The 15196-nt window shown below is 43.0% G+C and overlaps 1 protein-coding gene across 4 annotated transcripts in view; it reads right to left on the reverse strand.

The window, feature by feature from the left end:
• The window catches only part of abcc10 (ATP-binding cassette, sub-family C (CFTR/MRP), member 10), a 102045-nt gene that overhangs the window by 50220 nt on the left and 36629 nt on the right, over nucleotides 1-15196 (reverse strand). For all 4 annotated transcript variants that reach the window (XM_073056216.1, XM_073056215.1, XM_073056214.1 and 1 more), the window contains exons 9-11: nucleotides 13156-13254; nucleotides 6509-6698; nucleotides 2079-2153 (exon numbers count right to left, since the gene is read on the reverse strand). In XM_073056216.1, coding sequence (XP_072912317.1) covers nucleotides 2079-2153; nucleotides 6509-6698; nucleotides 13156-13254 — 364 coding nt within the window. The remainder of the gene's footprint in view (nucleotides 1-2078; nucleotides 2154-6508; nucleotides 6699-13155; nucleotides 13255-15196) is intronic.

Consider the following 15196-nt stretch of genomic DNA (forward strand, 5'->3'; position numbering starts at 1 on the left):
GTCTGAGGAGCATTGCATCGATAGTAACCTGTCGCTGAAACTGCTTCTCTGTCTCTGGATGGTGCTATGTAGAGGATGTTCAGAGTTTTCCATAATTGACTGTAGCCTACTCAGTGCCCTTCGCTCAGCTACCGATGTTAAACTCTCCAGTACTTTGCCCACGACAGAGCCCGCCTTCCTTACCAGCTTATTAAGACGTGAGGCGTCCCTCTTCTTAATGCTTCCTCCCCAACACGCCACCACAAAGAAGAGGTCGCTCTCCACAACTGACCTATAGAACATCTTCAGCATCTCACTACAGACATTGAATGACGCCAACCTTCTAAGGAAGTACAGTCGACTCTGTGCCTTCCTGCACAAGGCATCTGTGTTGGCAGTCCAGTCTAGCTTCTCGTCTAACTGTACTCCCAGATACTTGTAGGTCTTAACCTGCTCCACACATTCTCCATTAATGATCACTGGCTCCATATGAGGCCTAGATCTCCTAAAGTCCACCACCATCTCCTTGGTCTTGGTGATATTGAGACGCAGGTAGTTTGAGTTGCACCATATCACAAAGTCCTGTATCAGTTTCCTATACTCCTCCTCCTGTCCATTCCTGACACACCCCACTATGGCCGTGTCATCAGCGAACTTCTGCACATGGCAGGACTCCGAGTTATATTGGAAGTCTGATGTGTACAGGGTGAACAGGACCGGAGAGAGTACGGTTCCCTGCGGCGCTCCTGTGCTGCTGACCACCGTGTCAGACCTACAGTCTCCCAACCGCACATACTGAGCCATTGTGCTGACTGAAATGTCCATGGTGAACACAAGGAAGGCAAATGCATCATAAGCTCCATGTTCACAGTCCATCTCAATCCTCCGCAATGGTCACCAGCTACAGCTGGATTTAGTTATCCATCGCCCTACTAAACTGTATGAATTTACGAACAACACACTGCTATCTGCCTGTGTCGCTAACTCAACTTGTCATTGCAATCTTCATTTATACCCATCACCTCCAGGATATTACCCAAATGTTTTCCACACTGAACTCCCGCCAGAGCATCACAGGAGCAGAAAATACACCCATCATGTTCACGCCAAGGTTTAATTGTTCCTAAGCTCCATCCACTGCCTGACCCAAAACCTTGCCGGCTAACTCTTACCCAGCACATAGTTACCCATGGTAACTCCATCCATTGACCTAAATTACCTGCTGGCTTACCTATCTCCTTTCACCTCATCTTTTGAGACCACATCTTCAGTGTTCACACTTGCCCAAGGTAACACTTCAAAATAATGTGACAGTCAAGAATAAAACTATCCCCAATTCCATATCTAATCCCATCAGAGCAGAGATTATAGTAAATGCAAAGTAGTCACACATATAATATATTGATAACAATTATGGTCCTCCATGTCTACCAATGAAGAGCCTACACAGTTTCATGGTACTGAAGATCAGACTGATGCTCTAATTAATCCAGTACATCACACCTTACGATGTGGGTGCAAGGTGCTGTAATTCAATCTGAAGGGAGACAAGAATGTGACAATGTGACTTCTCCACCACCCTCATTCTGATCTTATGAGTGAAATACCAACCTCTCCCAAACTACTTCAAGTGTAACTGCTTTACCTTTTAAACCAGTTAATGAAGCACAGAATTCATTAACTAACTCAATATAAAATTATGATTGCATGGTGACTCACTGGACTACTAATTCACAGATCTAGACTAATTATCAAGAGAAACATTTTCAAGGCAGACTCTAAATTTAAATATCTCTGAAACAAAACGATGGTATTAGCAATGATGATTAGCAAATGACTGGATTCACCTAACGATCCCTCAAGTTCACTCATGTCCAATAGGAACTGAAATCTGTTTTATTGACCCAGTCTGGCCTTTCTGCAGCTCAGCCTATAACCATGTAGTCAACTCTTAGTTGCTCTGTGAAGTGAACTAGAATGCGTTTCTGAGATGTTGATTCTGACTCTCTTTCCACAGATGCTCCTAGACGTGCTGAGTATATTCAGCATGCTCTGGTTTGCTTCGCCCTGTCTACTGTTTGGAAATGGAATTCACTTACATGCAGCTTTCTTTTTTGGCTTTCTGTTTGTTTTAGCGTTTTCACCTTCTGTTTTCAGCACTTCCTCAGGTGTACCTGCAAGTCAAGAAAAGAACAAGATTGTCAGTGGAAACTGAACTAACCAGGGGAAAGTGCCTTCCTGTCTGAAGAACACGTGTCAGCAGGAGTGAGTCATAACTTGAAGCAGCAAGTGAGAGTAAGAGACCACTACAAGGTGGGAGCTTTTTGAAATGAACAAGTCTCATCAGGAGTGAATTTTATTTGAGCCAATACAAGGATGGGAGGGATTCCATAGTTAGAGGAGAAGACAGGAGATTCTGTGGGTATGAAAAGGGCACCCAGATGGTATGTTGCCTCCCAGGTGCCGGGGTCAGGGATGTCTCGAATTGGGTCACAGGATTTTAAAGGGGGAGGGTGAGCAACCAGAAGTCATGGTAAATACTGGTATCAAAAACATAGGTCAGAAATAGGAAGAGGTCCTGAAGAGAGGATATCGGGAGTTTTGTTGAAAGCTGAAAAACAGGATCTCCAAAGTAATAATCTCTGGACAGCTGCCTGTGCCACACAGCAGTGAGGTTAAGGATAGGATGATCTGGCAGATGAACGTGTGGCTGAGGAATTGGTTTCAGATTTCTGGATCATTGCAATCTCTTCTGGGAAAGGTATGATTTGTACAATAACAACGGGTTACACCTGAACACAAAGGGGATCAATATCCTTGTGGGCAGGTTTGCTAGAGCAGTTGGGGAGGGTTTAAACCAGAGGGTCCTAACTTCTTTATGTCATGGAGCCTTATCATTAAACAAGGGGTCTGTGAACCCTAGATTGGGAACTCCTGGTTTAAACTAATTTGGCAGGGGGATGGGAAACAGAGAGATAAGGCTGAGGAAGGGTCAATTGGTAAAGAAGTAGATGTGGTGTGTAGTGAGGCTGTGAGGAAGGAAAGGCAGATGATATGACATAATTGCAGTCAGTGGATGAGTTGAAATGTAACATGTGGGCAGAATCAAAAAAGGTGATGAATACAGGACTGAAGGAGTTATGTTCAAATGTATGCAGGAATGTACAGGAAAAATGTAGATGACCTTGTAGCGCAGTTAGAAAATGGCAGGTACAATGTGGGCATCACTGAGTTGTGGCTGAAAAAAGATCTCAGTTGGTAGATTAAAATCAAAGGATATATATTGCATTGAAAGGACAGACAGGTCGGCAGAGGGGGTGGGATGGTTCTGTTGGTAAAAAATGAAATCAAACCCTTGGAAAGAGGCGACATAGGTTTGAAAGATGTGGAAAAGTAAAAAGACAGCAAAAGTAAAAAGACTCTGATTGGAGTTATGTACAAGCCTCCAAACAGCAGCCAGGGAGTGGGAGACAAATTACAATGGGAGATAGAAAATGCATGCCAAAAGGGCAATGTTACAATAGTCATGGGGGATTTCATTATGCAGGTAGATTGGGAAAATCAGGTTGGTGCTGAATCCCAAGAGATGGAATTTGTAGAACACCTACGAAATGGCTTCTTAGAGCAGCTTGTTGTTGAGACCACCAGGGGAAAGGTAATTCTGGATTGGGTGTTGTGTAATGAACCAGATTTGATCAGGGAACTTAAGAAAAAGGAACCTGTAGGAGGCAGTGATTACAATATGACAGAATTCACCCTGTAGTTTGAGAGGCAGATGTATCAGTGTTACAGTGGAGTGAAGGGAATTACAGGTGCATAGAGAGGAACTGGCCAAAGCTGAATGGAAGGGGCACTATCAGGGATGATGGCAGAACAGCAATGGCTGGAGTTTTTGAGGGGCAATTCTGAAGGCACAGGATAGAAATGTCCCAAAGATGAATAAGTATTCTAAAGGGAAGATGAGGCAACTATGGCTGACAAACAAAATCAAAGTCAGGGCATACGATATAGCAAAAATTAGTGGAAAATTAGAGGATTGAGAAGCTTTTAAAAACCAACAGAAGGCAACTATAAAAGCCAAAAGGAAAGAAGAGATGAAATATGAAGGAAAGCTTCCCAATAAAATAAAAGAGGATACCAAAAGTTTTCTCAGATATATATAAAGAGTGAAAGAAAGATGAGAGTGGCTATCAGACCCTTGAAAAATGATGCTGGAGAGGTAGCAGTGGGGGAACAAAGAAATGACAGATGAACTTAATAAGTATTTTGTTTCAGTCTTCATTATGGAAGACACTAGCAGAATGCCAATAATTCAAGAGTGTCCAGGGGCAGAAGTGAATGTGGTTGCTAATACTAAGGAGAAGGCACTTGAGAAGCTGAAAGGACTGAAGGTAGATATGTCACCTAGTCCAGATGCATTACACGCAGGAATCTGAAAGAGCTGGCTGAAGAGATTGTGGAGGCATTAGTAATGCCCTTTCAAGAATCACAAGATTCTAGAATGATTCCACAGGACTGGAAAACTGCAAATATCACTCCAGGGAGGGAGACAGAAAAAAGAAAATTATAACCTAGTTAGTCTGATTTCAGTGGTTGGAAAAATGTTGGAGTCCATTATTAAGGATGAGGTTCTGGGTACCTGTAGCCACATGATGAACTAGGCAAAAGTCAACATGGTCTCCTTAAAGGGAAATCTTGCCTGACAAATCTGTCAGAATTCTTTGAAATAACAGGCGGAATAGACAAGTGAGAGTCAGTGGATGCTGCTTACTTGATTTTCAGGAGACCCTTGACAAGCTGTCACATATGAAACTGCTTAACAAGGAAAGATAGCATGAATAGAAGATTGGCTGACAGGCAAGAGGCAAAGAGTGGAAATGAAGGTAGCCTTTTCACGTTATGATCTGGATGATAGAATTGATGGCTTTGTGGCCAAGTTTGCGGACGATATGAAAATAGGTGGAGAGGCAGGTAGTACTGAGAAAGCAGGGAGTCTGCAGAAGGACTTAGACAGATTGGAAGAATGGGCAAAGAAGTGGCAGATGGAATATAATGTTGGGAAGTGTATGGTCATGCACTTTGGTGGAAGGAATTAAGGCAGAGACTACTTTCTAAACAAGGAGAAAATTGAAAAATCAGAGGTGTAAAGGAACATGGGAGTCCTTGTACAGGATTTCCTAAGGCTTGCTTGCAGGTTGAGTTGGTGGTAAGGAAAGCAAATGCAGTGTTAGCATTCATCTTGGGAGAACTAGAATATAAGATCAACGATGTCATGCTGAGGCTTTATAAGGCATTGGTTAGACCGTACTTGAAGTATTATGTCCAGTATTGGGCTCCTTATCTAAGAAAAGAAGTACTGGCATTGGAGAGGGTCCAGAGGATGCTCATGAGAATAATTCCTGAAATTGAGGGGTTAAAATATGAGAAACCTTTGATGGCTCTGGGCCTGTAAGTTTAGAATAATGAGGAGGGATCTCATTGAAACCTATCAAATATTGAAAGGCCTAGATAAGAGTAAATGCGGAGAGGATGTTTCCTATAGTGGGTGAGTCTAGGACGAGAGGTCACAGCCCCAGAAAAGAGGGACATCCATTTACAACACAGATGAGAAGGAATCTCTTTAGTCAGAGGGTAGAGATGCTGGAATTCATTACCACAGACAGCTGTGGAAGCCAAGTCATTGAGTATAATTAAAGTGGAGATGGATTGGTCTTATGGTCTTACGAATTCCCTCTCAGTGCTGCTTATACGTTAAGTGCCTTTGATGCTGTGATCCTGCATATATGTACTTATGCATCTGAAAAACTTGCAAACTCATCTTCCATCACATTACGCATGAGTAGTGGCTGAGATGCGGATGTGCAAGGAAGAGCTTGATGTCATTACCTGACAAGTTCAATGTCACAGTCTTCCCAACTGGTTTTTACTACATTCTCTCAATAGGTTCTAAACAGGACGAGCCCTGTGCACAAACAACATGCACTACTGGGACCTTCATGATAATCCAGTCTACAGCCGTAGTAAAGCACAGACTCATCACTTTTTGTCCCAGAGTTACTTGGGAAAGTTAACACTAGCCACTAACCATACCATTGCTGAGTTGAATTACCCACCAGGAGTGTAGCCTGGTCCTCCTCTACAGGGGCAACTTTGATCTGAGCTGCTTCCTCACAGAGCAACATAATTAACCTTTCATATTATTTCCCAGCAGCCTGACAGGACTGCAACAGTTTGCTGCTTGGGGAGAGCTCTTCCCACCGACAGATCAAACAACATCAGTCCAGCTGCCTGTTTCCTTTCTCCATCTGATTTCCCACTGAATCTACTGTGCCACAGCAGGGATTCCCAACCTGGGGTCCATGGACCACTTGCTAATGGTATTGGTCCATGAAATAATAATGATCGTCAGCCCCAGTGCCACAGAATCTTTGATGATGATGTGTGAATGTTAACAGTTCAAGACGGACGGTTTAAAGTTTTCAGAATATCTGAGTGTCCGCTCTGTAAAGCCACACAGTAACTGGCTCACCTGTTTTTACTATCTGCCCATTTTCCATCATTAACACCATGTCAGCTTCTTCCAAAAATTCCGTCCGGTGTGTACAAAGGATAACAGTCTTATTTTTCAAACTTCCCAGTATGCAGTTCTTCATGAGGTGATTGGCCACATCAGCATCTACTGCAGCTAGTGGGTCATCAAGAAGGTACACGTCCTTGTCCTGCAAAAGACAAGGATGCAGGGCTTAAAACTGAAAGGTAATTATTGATGTAGTTAAATCTAAGTGGCAGGTGATACAAATCAGAATGACAAGTAGGTTCTCAAATCGACAAGAGACTGGATGTTTTCCTTGGAGTGGACGAGCTTGAGGAGGAACCTACACTCAATGGCCACTTTATTTGGAGTGTCAAGGGAGTGGAGCTGTTAACATGGCTTGGGGCATTGGAGTTTGCCCATGTACACATGGGTTTACTCTGGGCACTCCAAAAGTTAGTAGGCTAATTGGGCATTGTAAATTGTCCCATGACGAGGCTAGAGTTAAAACAGTGGATTTCTGGGTGGTATGGCACAAAGGGCCAGAAGGGCCTATTCTGTGCTGCATCTCTAAATAAATAAATAAATATTCGTTTTATTATTTTCACCTGCTTGTTAATGCAATAACCTAATCAACCAATCATGTGGCAGCAACCCAATGATTAAAGCAGTCAGGGACGGTCAAGAGGTTCAGTTGTCGTTCAAGTCAAACATCAAAATGGGGAAGAAATGTGATCTTAGTGGAATGATTGTTGGTGCCAGGCAGTTTTGAGTATTTCAGAAACTGCTGATCTGGGATTTTCATGTACAACACCCTCTAGAGTTTACAGAGAATGTTGCAAAGAACAAAAGACATCCAGTGAGAAGCAGTTCTGTGGGCAAAGACCACCTTGTTAATCAGGGAGGTCAGAGGAGAATGGCCAGACTGGTTCAAGCTGACAGGAAAGTAAGAATAACTCAAATATCCGAGTGTTACAACAGTGGTGTGCAGGAGAGCACATCAACCTTGTAGAAGATGGGCTACAGCAGCAGAAAACTATGAAGGTATGTAATTTAGTATACAAAATTGCTATTGGACAAGGGCTGGTAAAAGGGATTAATAGACAGGTTCTTGATGACTGGCCTGGACATGGTGGGACTGGGGACTTATTTCTAAACTCTTTTTTCCCTATTGTGTCACTCAGAAAACTTCACTGAAACCACAACTATTCATCAAACTTATAAACTGAGGTGATGCACTGTCCAAGTTTGTTAGCAAAGTAAAAAAATGGATGGATGGCATTGCAGTGGTGTAAATAGAAGCAAAACATTACAGAGATATTAATACTCCGTGGGAGGCAAGTGCAGAAATTGCAAGGCCCCTAGCAGAGATATTTAAAACATGCTCAGCCATGGTGAAGTGCCAGAGGATAGGATGGCTAATGTCGTTCCATTGTTTAAGAAAGGCTCTAAGAATAAACCACAAAATTATAGGCCTGAGCCTGACATTAGTAGTGGGAAAGTTATTGGAAGGTTTCTAAGGGACCAGATGTATAAGTATTTGAATAGTCAGGAACTTGTTAGGCATAGTGAACATGGCTTTGTGCATGACAAGTCATGTCTAACCAATCTTATAGAGCTTTGAGAGGAGGTTACCAGGAAATTTGATGAAGGCATGATAGTGGATATTGTCTACGTGGACTTTAGCATAGCCTCTAACAAGCTCCCACATGGAAAATTGGTCAAGATGAGATAGTAAATTGGCTTCACAGAAGCCAGAGAGTGTTTGAAGATGGTTGCCTCTCTGACTGGAGGCCTGTGATTGGTGGTGGGCCACAGGGATTGGTGTTGGGTCCATTGTTGTCATCTACATCAAAGATCTGGATGATAACATGGTAAAATGGATTGGCAAATTTGCAAATAACACCTAGATGGGGGGGTGTAGTGGATAACAGGGAAAACTATCACTGCTTGCAGTGGTATCTGGACCAGACGGAAAAACGGGCAGAAAATTGGCGGATGGAATTTAATGTGAGGTGTTGCATTTTGGGAATACCAACCAGGGTAGGTCTTGCACAGTGAATGGAAGGGCACTAAGGATTGTGATAGAACAGAGGGATCTGGGAATACAGATCCATAATTCCTTGAAAGTGGCGTCACAGGTAGATAGTGTTGTAAGGGAAGCTTTTGGCACAATGTCCTTCATAAATCAATGTACTGAGTTCAGGAGTTGGGATATAATAGCAGAATTAGGCCATTTGGCCCATTGTGTCTACTCCACCATTTCATCATGGCTGATCCAATTTTCCTCTCAGCCCCAATCTCCTGCCTTCTCCCCATATTTGTTGATGCCCTGACCAATCAAGAATCTATCAACCTCTGCCTTAAACACACATGATGACCTAGCCTCCATGGCTGCCTGGGCCAAAGAATTCCACAGATTTGCCACCCTCTCACTAAAGAAATTCCTCCTCACCTCCATGGTAAAAAGATGCCCCTCTATTCTATGGCTGTGTCCTCTGGTCTTAGACTCTTCCACCATAGGAAGCATCCTCTCCACATCCACTCTCCCAAGGTCTTTCACCATTTGATTGGCTTCAATGAGGTCACCCCTCATTCTTCTGAACTCCAGTGAATACTGGCTCAGAGACAGCAAACACTCTTCATATGACAAGCCATTCAATCCTGGAATCATTTTTGTGAACCTCCTTTGAACCCTCTCCAGTTTTGGCACATCCTTTCTAAGGTGCCCAAACCTATTCACAAGACTCCAAGTGAGGCCCCACCAGTGCTTTATAAAGTTTCAGCATTACATCCTTGCTTTTATATTCTAGTCCTCTTGAAATGAATGCTAACATTGCATTTGCCTTCCTCACCACAGACTCAACCTGAAAATTGACCTTTAGGGAATCCTGCACAAGGGCTCCTAGGTCCCTTGGCATCTCAGTTTTTTGTATTTACTCTCCCTTTAGAAAATAGTTAACCCTTTAATTTCTTTTATCAAAGTGCACGACCATACACTTCCCAACACTGTATTCCATCTGGCATTCTTCGCCCATTCTTTAAACTAAGTCCTGCTGCAGCCTCTCTACTTCTTGAAAACAACCTGCCTCTCCACCTGTCTTCATATCATCTGCAAACTTTGCAAGGAAACTATCAATTCCATCATCCAAATCATTGACATATAACGTAAAAAGAATCAGTCCCAACACAGACCCCCTAGTCATTGGTAGACGGCCAGAAAAGGCTCCCTTTATTCCCACTCTTTGCCCCCTGCCAATCAGCCGTTGCTTTATCTATGCTAGAGCCTTTCCTGTAATATCATGGGCTTGTAGCTTGATAAGCAGCCTTATGTGTGATACCTTGTCAAAGGCCTTCTGAAAATCCAAGTACACAACATCAACCAATGTTTATCCTTTGTTTATCCTGCTTGTTATTTCTTTAAAGTATTCCAACATATTTGTCAGATAAGATTTTCCCTTGAGGAAACCATGTTGACTACAGCCTATTTTATCATGTGCCTCCTCCAAATACCCTGAGATCTCATCCATAATAATCAATTCCAACATCTTCCCAACAACTGAGGTCAGTTTATTTTCTTCTACCTCTCCCTTCTTGAAGAGTGGAGTGACATTGACAATTTTCCAGTCTTCCAGAACCATTCTAAAACCTAGAGATTCTTGAAAGATCATAACTAATGCCTCCATGATCTCTTCAGAACTCTGACTGTACACTATCTGGTCCAGGTGACTTATCTACCTTCAGACCTTTCAGTTTCCCAAGAACCTTCTCTCTGGTTATGGTAACTTCATACACATCATGCCCCCTGACACCAGGAACTTCCACCATACTGCTAGTGTCTTCCACAGTAAAGACTAAAGAAAAATATTTATTCAGTTCATCCACCATTTCATAGTTCCTCATTACTACCTCTCCAGCATCATTTTCCAGTGGTCCGATATCCACTCCCACCTCTCTTTTACACTTTATGTATATAAAGAAAATTTCAGTGCCCTCTTTAATATTATTGGCTAGCTTACTTTCATATTCTATCTTTACCATCTTAATGACTTTTTTAGTTGCCTTCTGTTAGTTTTTAAAAGCTTCCCAATCCTCGAACTTCCTGCTAATTTTTCTCTATTATATGCCCTTTGGCTTTTATGTTGGCTTTCACTTCCCTTGTTAGCCACAGTTGTGTCATCTTTCCATTAGAATACTTCATCCTCTTTGGGATGTATATAGCCTGTGCCTTCCGAATTGCTTCCAGAAACTCCAGCCGTTGCTGCTCTGCCATCATCCCTGTCAGTGTTCTTTTCCAATCAATTCTCAGCCTCTGTAATTCCCTTTGCTCCACTGTAATACTGATACAACTGACTTTAGCTTCTCCTTCTCAAATTTCAGGGTGAACTCGATCATATTATGATCACTTATGAAAGTTCTTTTACCTTAAGCTCTCTAATCAATTCTGGTCATTGCATATCCTCCAGTGGGCTCAACTATGGGCTGCTCTAAAAAGCCATCTCGTTGGCACTCTAGAAATTCCCCCTCCTGGAATCCAGTCCCAACCTGATTTTCCAAATGTACCTGCATATCGAAGACCCCCACAACTATTGTAACACTGCCCTTTCAGCGTGCATTTTCTACCTCCCATTGTAACCTATAAGACACATCCTTATTACTGTTTGGGGGTCTGTATACAACTCCCATTAGGTTTTTTTTTACCCCTGCGGTTCCTTAGCTCTATCCACAATGGTTCAACCCCTTCCGAACCTATGTCACCTCTTTCTTATAAGATTTCAATTTTTTAATCAACCGAGCAACACCACCCCTTCCGCCTTCCTGCCTATCCTTTCAATATAACATGTATCCTTGGATGTTTAAGCTCTCAGCTATAATCTTCTTTCAGCCATGATTCAGTGATGCATGCAACATCATACATGCCATTCTGCAACTGTGCTGCAAGTTCATCTACCTTATTCCATATACTGCGCAGATCAGATCCAACACCTCCTCTCCTGTATTAACACTTTTTGATCTTGTCGCACCAAGATCTTGTAACTTTGTCTGAGGTCTTACCAATATCTGCCTCCACAACCTCTCCACTAACTGTTCTAACACTCTGGCTCCCATCCCTCTACCACTCTAGTTTAAGCCCCACCGTGGAGTATTAACAAACCTTCCCACTGGGATATTAGTTCCCCTCCAATTCAGCTGCAAACTGCCTCTTCCGTACAGGTCACACCTTCTCTGGAAGAGAGCCTAATGATCCAAGAATCTTAAGCCCTCCCTCCTACACCAACTCCTTAGCCATGTATTAAACTGTATAATCTTCCTAGTTTTGGCCTCACTGGCACATGGCATGGGTAGCAGTCATGAGATCACAACCCTGGAGGACCTGCCCTTTAACTTAGCACCTAACTCCCTGAACTCCCTCTGCAGAACCTCATCACTCGTCGTACCCATGTCATTAGTATCTACATGGACCATGACTTCTGGCTGTTCACTTGAGGATGCTGAGGACTTCATCAATGATGTCCCAGACCCTGGCACCTGGGAGGCAATATATCATCTGGGAATCTCGTTCTCGCCAACAGAACCTCCTACCTGTTCCCTTAAATAACAAATCTCCTATCACCACAGCGTGCTTCTTCTTCCCCTTCTGAGTCAGAGGCAAACTCAGTGCCAAAGATGCGAACACTGTGACTTTACTCTGTTAGGTCATCCCCATCCCCCCCATAACAGCATCCAAAGTGGTATACGCATTGTTGAGGGGGATGGTCACAGGGATACTCTGCACTAGCTCCTTAACCCCTTTCCCCTTCCCGAATGTCACCCAGTTTCCTGTGTCCTGCACCCTGGGTGTAACTACCTCTCTATATATCCAATCTATCACCCCTTCTGCCTCCCAAATGATCTGGAGTTCAACCAGTTCCAGCTCCAACTCCTTAACACTGATTGTTAGAAGCTGCCGCTGGATGCACATCTCACAGTTATAGTTATCAGGGACTCCCTGCCTTCCCACATCCCACAAGAGGAGCATTTTACTAACCTGTCATCTCTACTGTTCTAACTGACAGATAAAAAGGAAAAAACTTGTGCTTTTCTTTCCTTTGCTTTCTCTGAGTGAAGCTTCTTTTCATGGAAGACTTGAAGAGCTAAAGTCTCAAGATCACCACGCTGACTATGTCCACTCAGATGATGACCACTGCGCTTGCCCCTGTCTTCCTTTAATTTGTTCTTGCTGATTAATCCCAAACACCGATTGGCTGCTGGTTAAAACTGCTCCTGTCTTTTATCCTTGGGCAGTGGGCCTGATTGAAGTCCCCTCCTCTCCCAAAACATTGCCTGTACTCTGCCTGGCCTGCTGAGTTCCTCCAGCATTTTGTGTGTGTTACTTTATTTGATTCTTCTTCGTCAGCTATTCACAGTCCCACATGAAGTCCAACCCTCACTAAAATGCCTCCCCTCTCTCAATCTTTCACAGATCTGCAAATGGAGTCCTCACTCCTCTTGGTGAACGTGCGGAACCCCAGTTCTCATCTTCCTTTTACATCATGCAATGAACAGTAAATGTAAGGGAGATCTGGGCTGTATACAGAGATTGTTCAAATTGTACAGTACTGTCTCCTCTCCCTTTGACTATGAATCCATAGAATGATTGTTACCATGTAAACAGCTCTGGCCAAGGCAATGCGGGCTTTCTGCCCACCACTGAGAGTTACTCCGCCTTCTCCGACACTTGTCTGGTCACCATCTGGCAGCACCTGCATCCAAATAAAAGGCAAAGTTGAAGTTTCTATGGCAATTCTGGATTAATACTACCAGCATTTGAGAATTAAACCTGATGTGTTGAGAGAATGAGATCAGAGCAGGTGTCCCAGGATGGATCAAAGTTCACCTAATTCTCCATCCCTTACTGCCAGTACTTATGAGGTACTACCAGACATCAGTATGCAGCATGTGCTTGTTCAATTTGCTTTGAACTAACAAATGGCAGTTTCTTGTAGGGTTCCTATTTACTCACTCGTGGGCTGTTCACATCAGTGACAAGTAGTTCCTGTTAATTAAACAGAGTAGCCTGACTGTTAGGAGACCAGTTAACAGTCAACAACATCAGTGGGTCTGAATTTAAGTCCTATCTCTGTGTGACAGGGATCAATTTCCCAGGTTATGATCTTTGATTTTTTTTTTTGGTTACTGGATTCAATAAGCAATTATGAAACCATTTGCTCTTCCCATTCTTTTTCTATATTTTTTCCATGTTTGCAGATGATTGCAATATTGATACAGCTGATAAAATAATATTTAGTACATTTAAAATAGCATGTGAGTTGTGGGGTGGGGTGGTAGTCATTTATTCTGGGGAAGAGAATCAGTACCATGGCCATCTATTCACCTTCCATGACTGTAGTTAACTTGAGCTGAAACTCGTAATGTAGGTCAGGAGTTACTAAGACCACAAACAAATTCGATGGGCTTTATGACAAACCATAAATGTCAACATTCGTGATGCTTTTCACTCCAGATCTATTTCAGTAATTGTTTTGTAGCTTATGAAATGGGAACACACGATCATTAATCCAGATCTTTAGATTTCTATTCACTTATTAGTTTGAGCTACAGCATGGACCAGGCCCTTCCAGCCAATGAATCTCACTGCCAAGCAACCGACCGATTTAACATTAGGCAAATCACAGGACAATTTACAAGGACCAATTAACCTACTAACCAGTACAGCTTTGGACCGCGGGAGGAAATCAGAGAATCTGGAGGAAGCCCACACAGTCCACGCGGAAACTCTTTACAGACAGCGCTGGAACTGAACTCCTAACTCTAGAACACCCAAAGCTATAATAGTGTTGCTCGAACCACTATGCTTCTGTGGTACCTAGTCTGATAGTAATAACCACATCACCAATTATACAATGACAAAGAAACATGGAAAATAAATTCTTCAAAATAAAATTTTTTACAAACTTTTTGTTAGCGAAAGGGTTTCAACATGAAGTTCACATTGTCTGTGGGCTTGCAATAGAGAGCTTACAGAATCACAATGCCTTATTAACTATTCTGCTTCCCACCCTACCTCCTGCAAGGACTCCATTCCATTCTCCCACTTCCTCTACCTCTGCCATATTTGCTCTGATGATGATACTTGTCATACAGGCACCTCTGAAATGTCTTCCTCCTTCCTGAACCATGGCTTCCCCCTTCCATTGTTAACAAAGCTACTGACGAATGTCACCTGCTTTGTGTCCTACTGCTTTTGTCTCCTTCTCATTCTGGATGGAGTTCCCCTGATCCTCACCTTCCACCCCACCAACCTCTGCTGGTAACCATCCGACATTATTTAATAAAGTCTTCACCACCAGCACTTCCCCATGAAACCACAGATAATGCAGCATGTGTCCTTTCATGTCATCCCTTCCCACCATCCAGGGACCCAAACAGTCTTTGCAAGTCCAGCTGTAATTCACCTGCACCTTCTCCAATCTAGTGCACTACATTTGGTGTTCACAATGTTCTCCACTGAACTGGAGAAACAAAACATGTTCAATTCACCAGGGCAACTCCGAGCTTCCTGCCACTTCATTCAACATGCCACTTTGACCTACCTCTGTCACCTCCTGAACTGATATTCCAAGGCCCAAACTAACTGCAAGCAACAATACATGAGTACTCAAGGGTTGAGATGAATATGGTGAG

Source organism: Hemitrygon akajei, chromosome 9 (genome assembly GCF_048418815.1).
Source record: "Hemitrygon akajei chromosome 9, sHemAka1.3, whole genome shotgun sequence".
NCBI classification, from domain to species: domain Eukaryota; kingdom Metazoa; phylum Chordata; class Chondrichthyes; order Myliobatiformes; family Dasyatidae; genus Hemitrygon; species Hemitrygon akajei.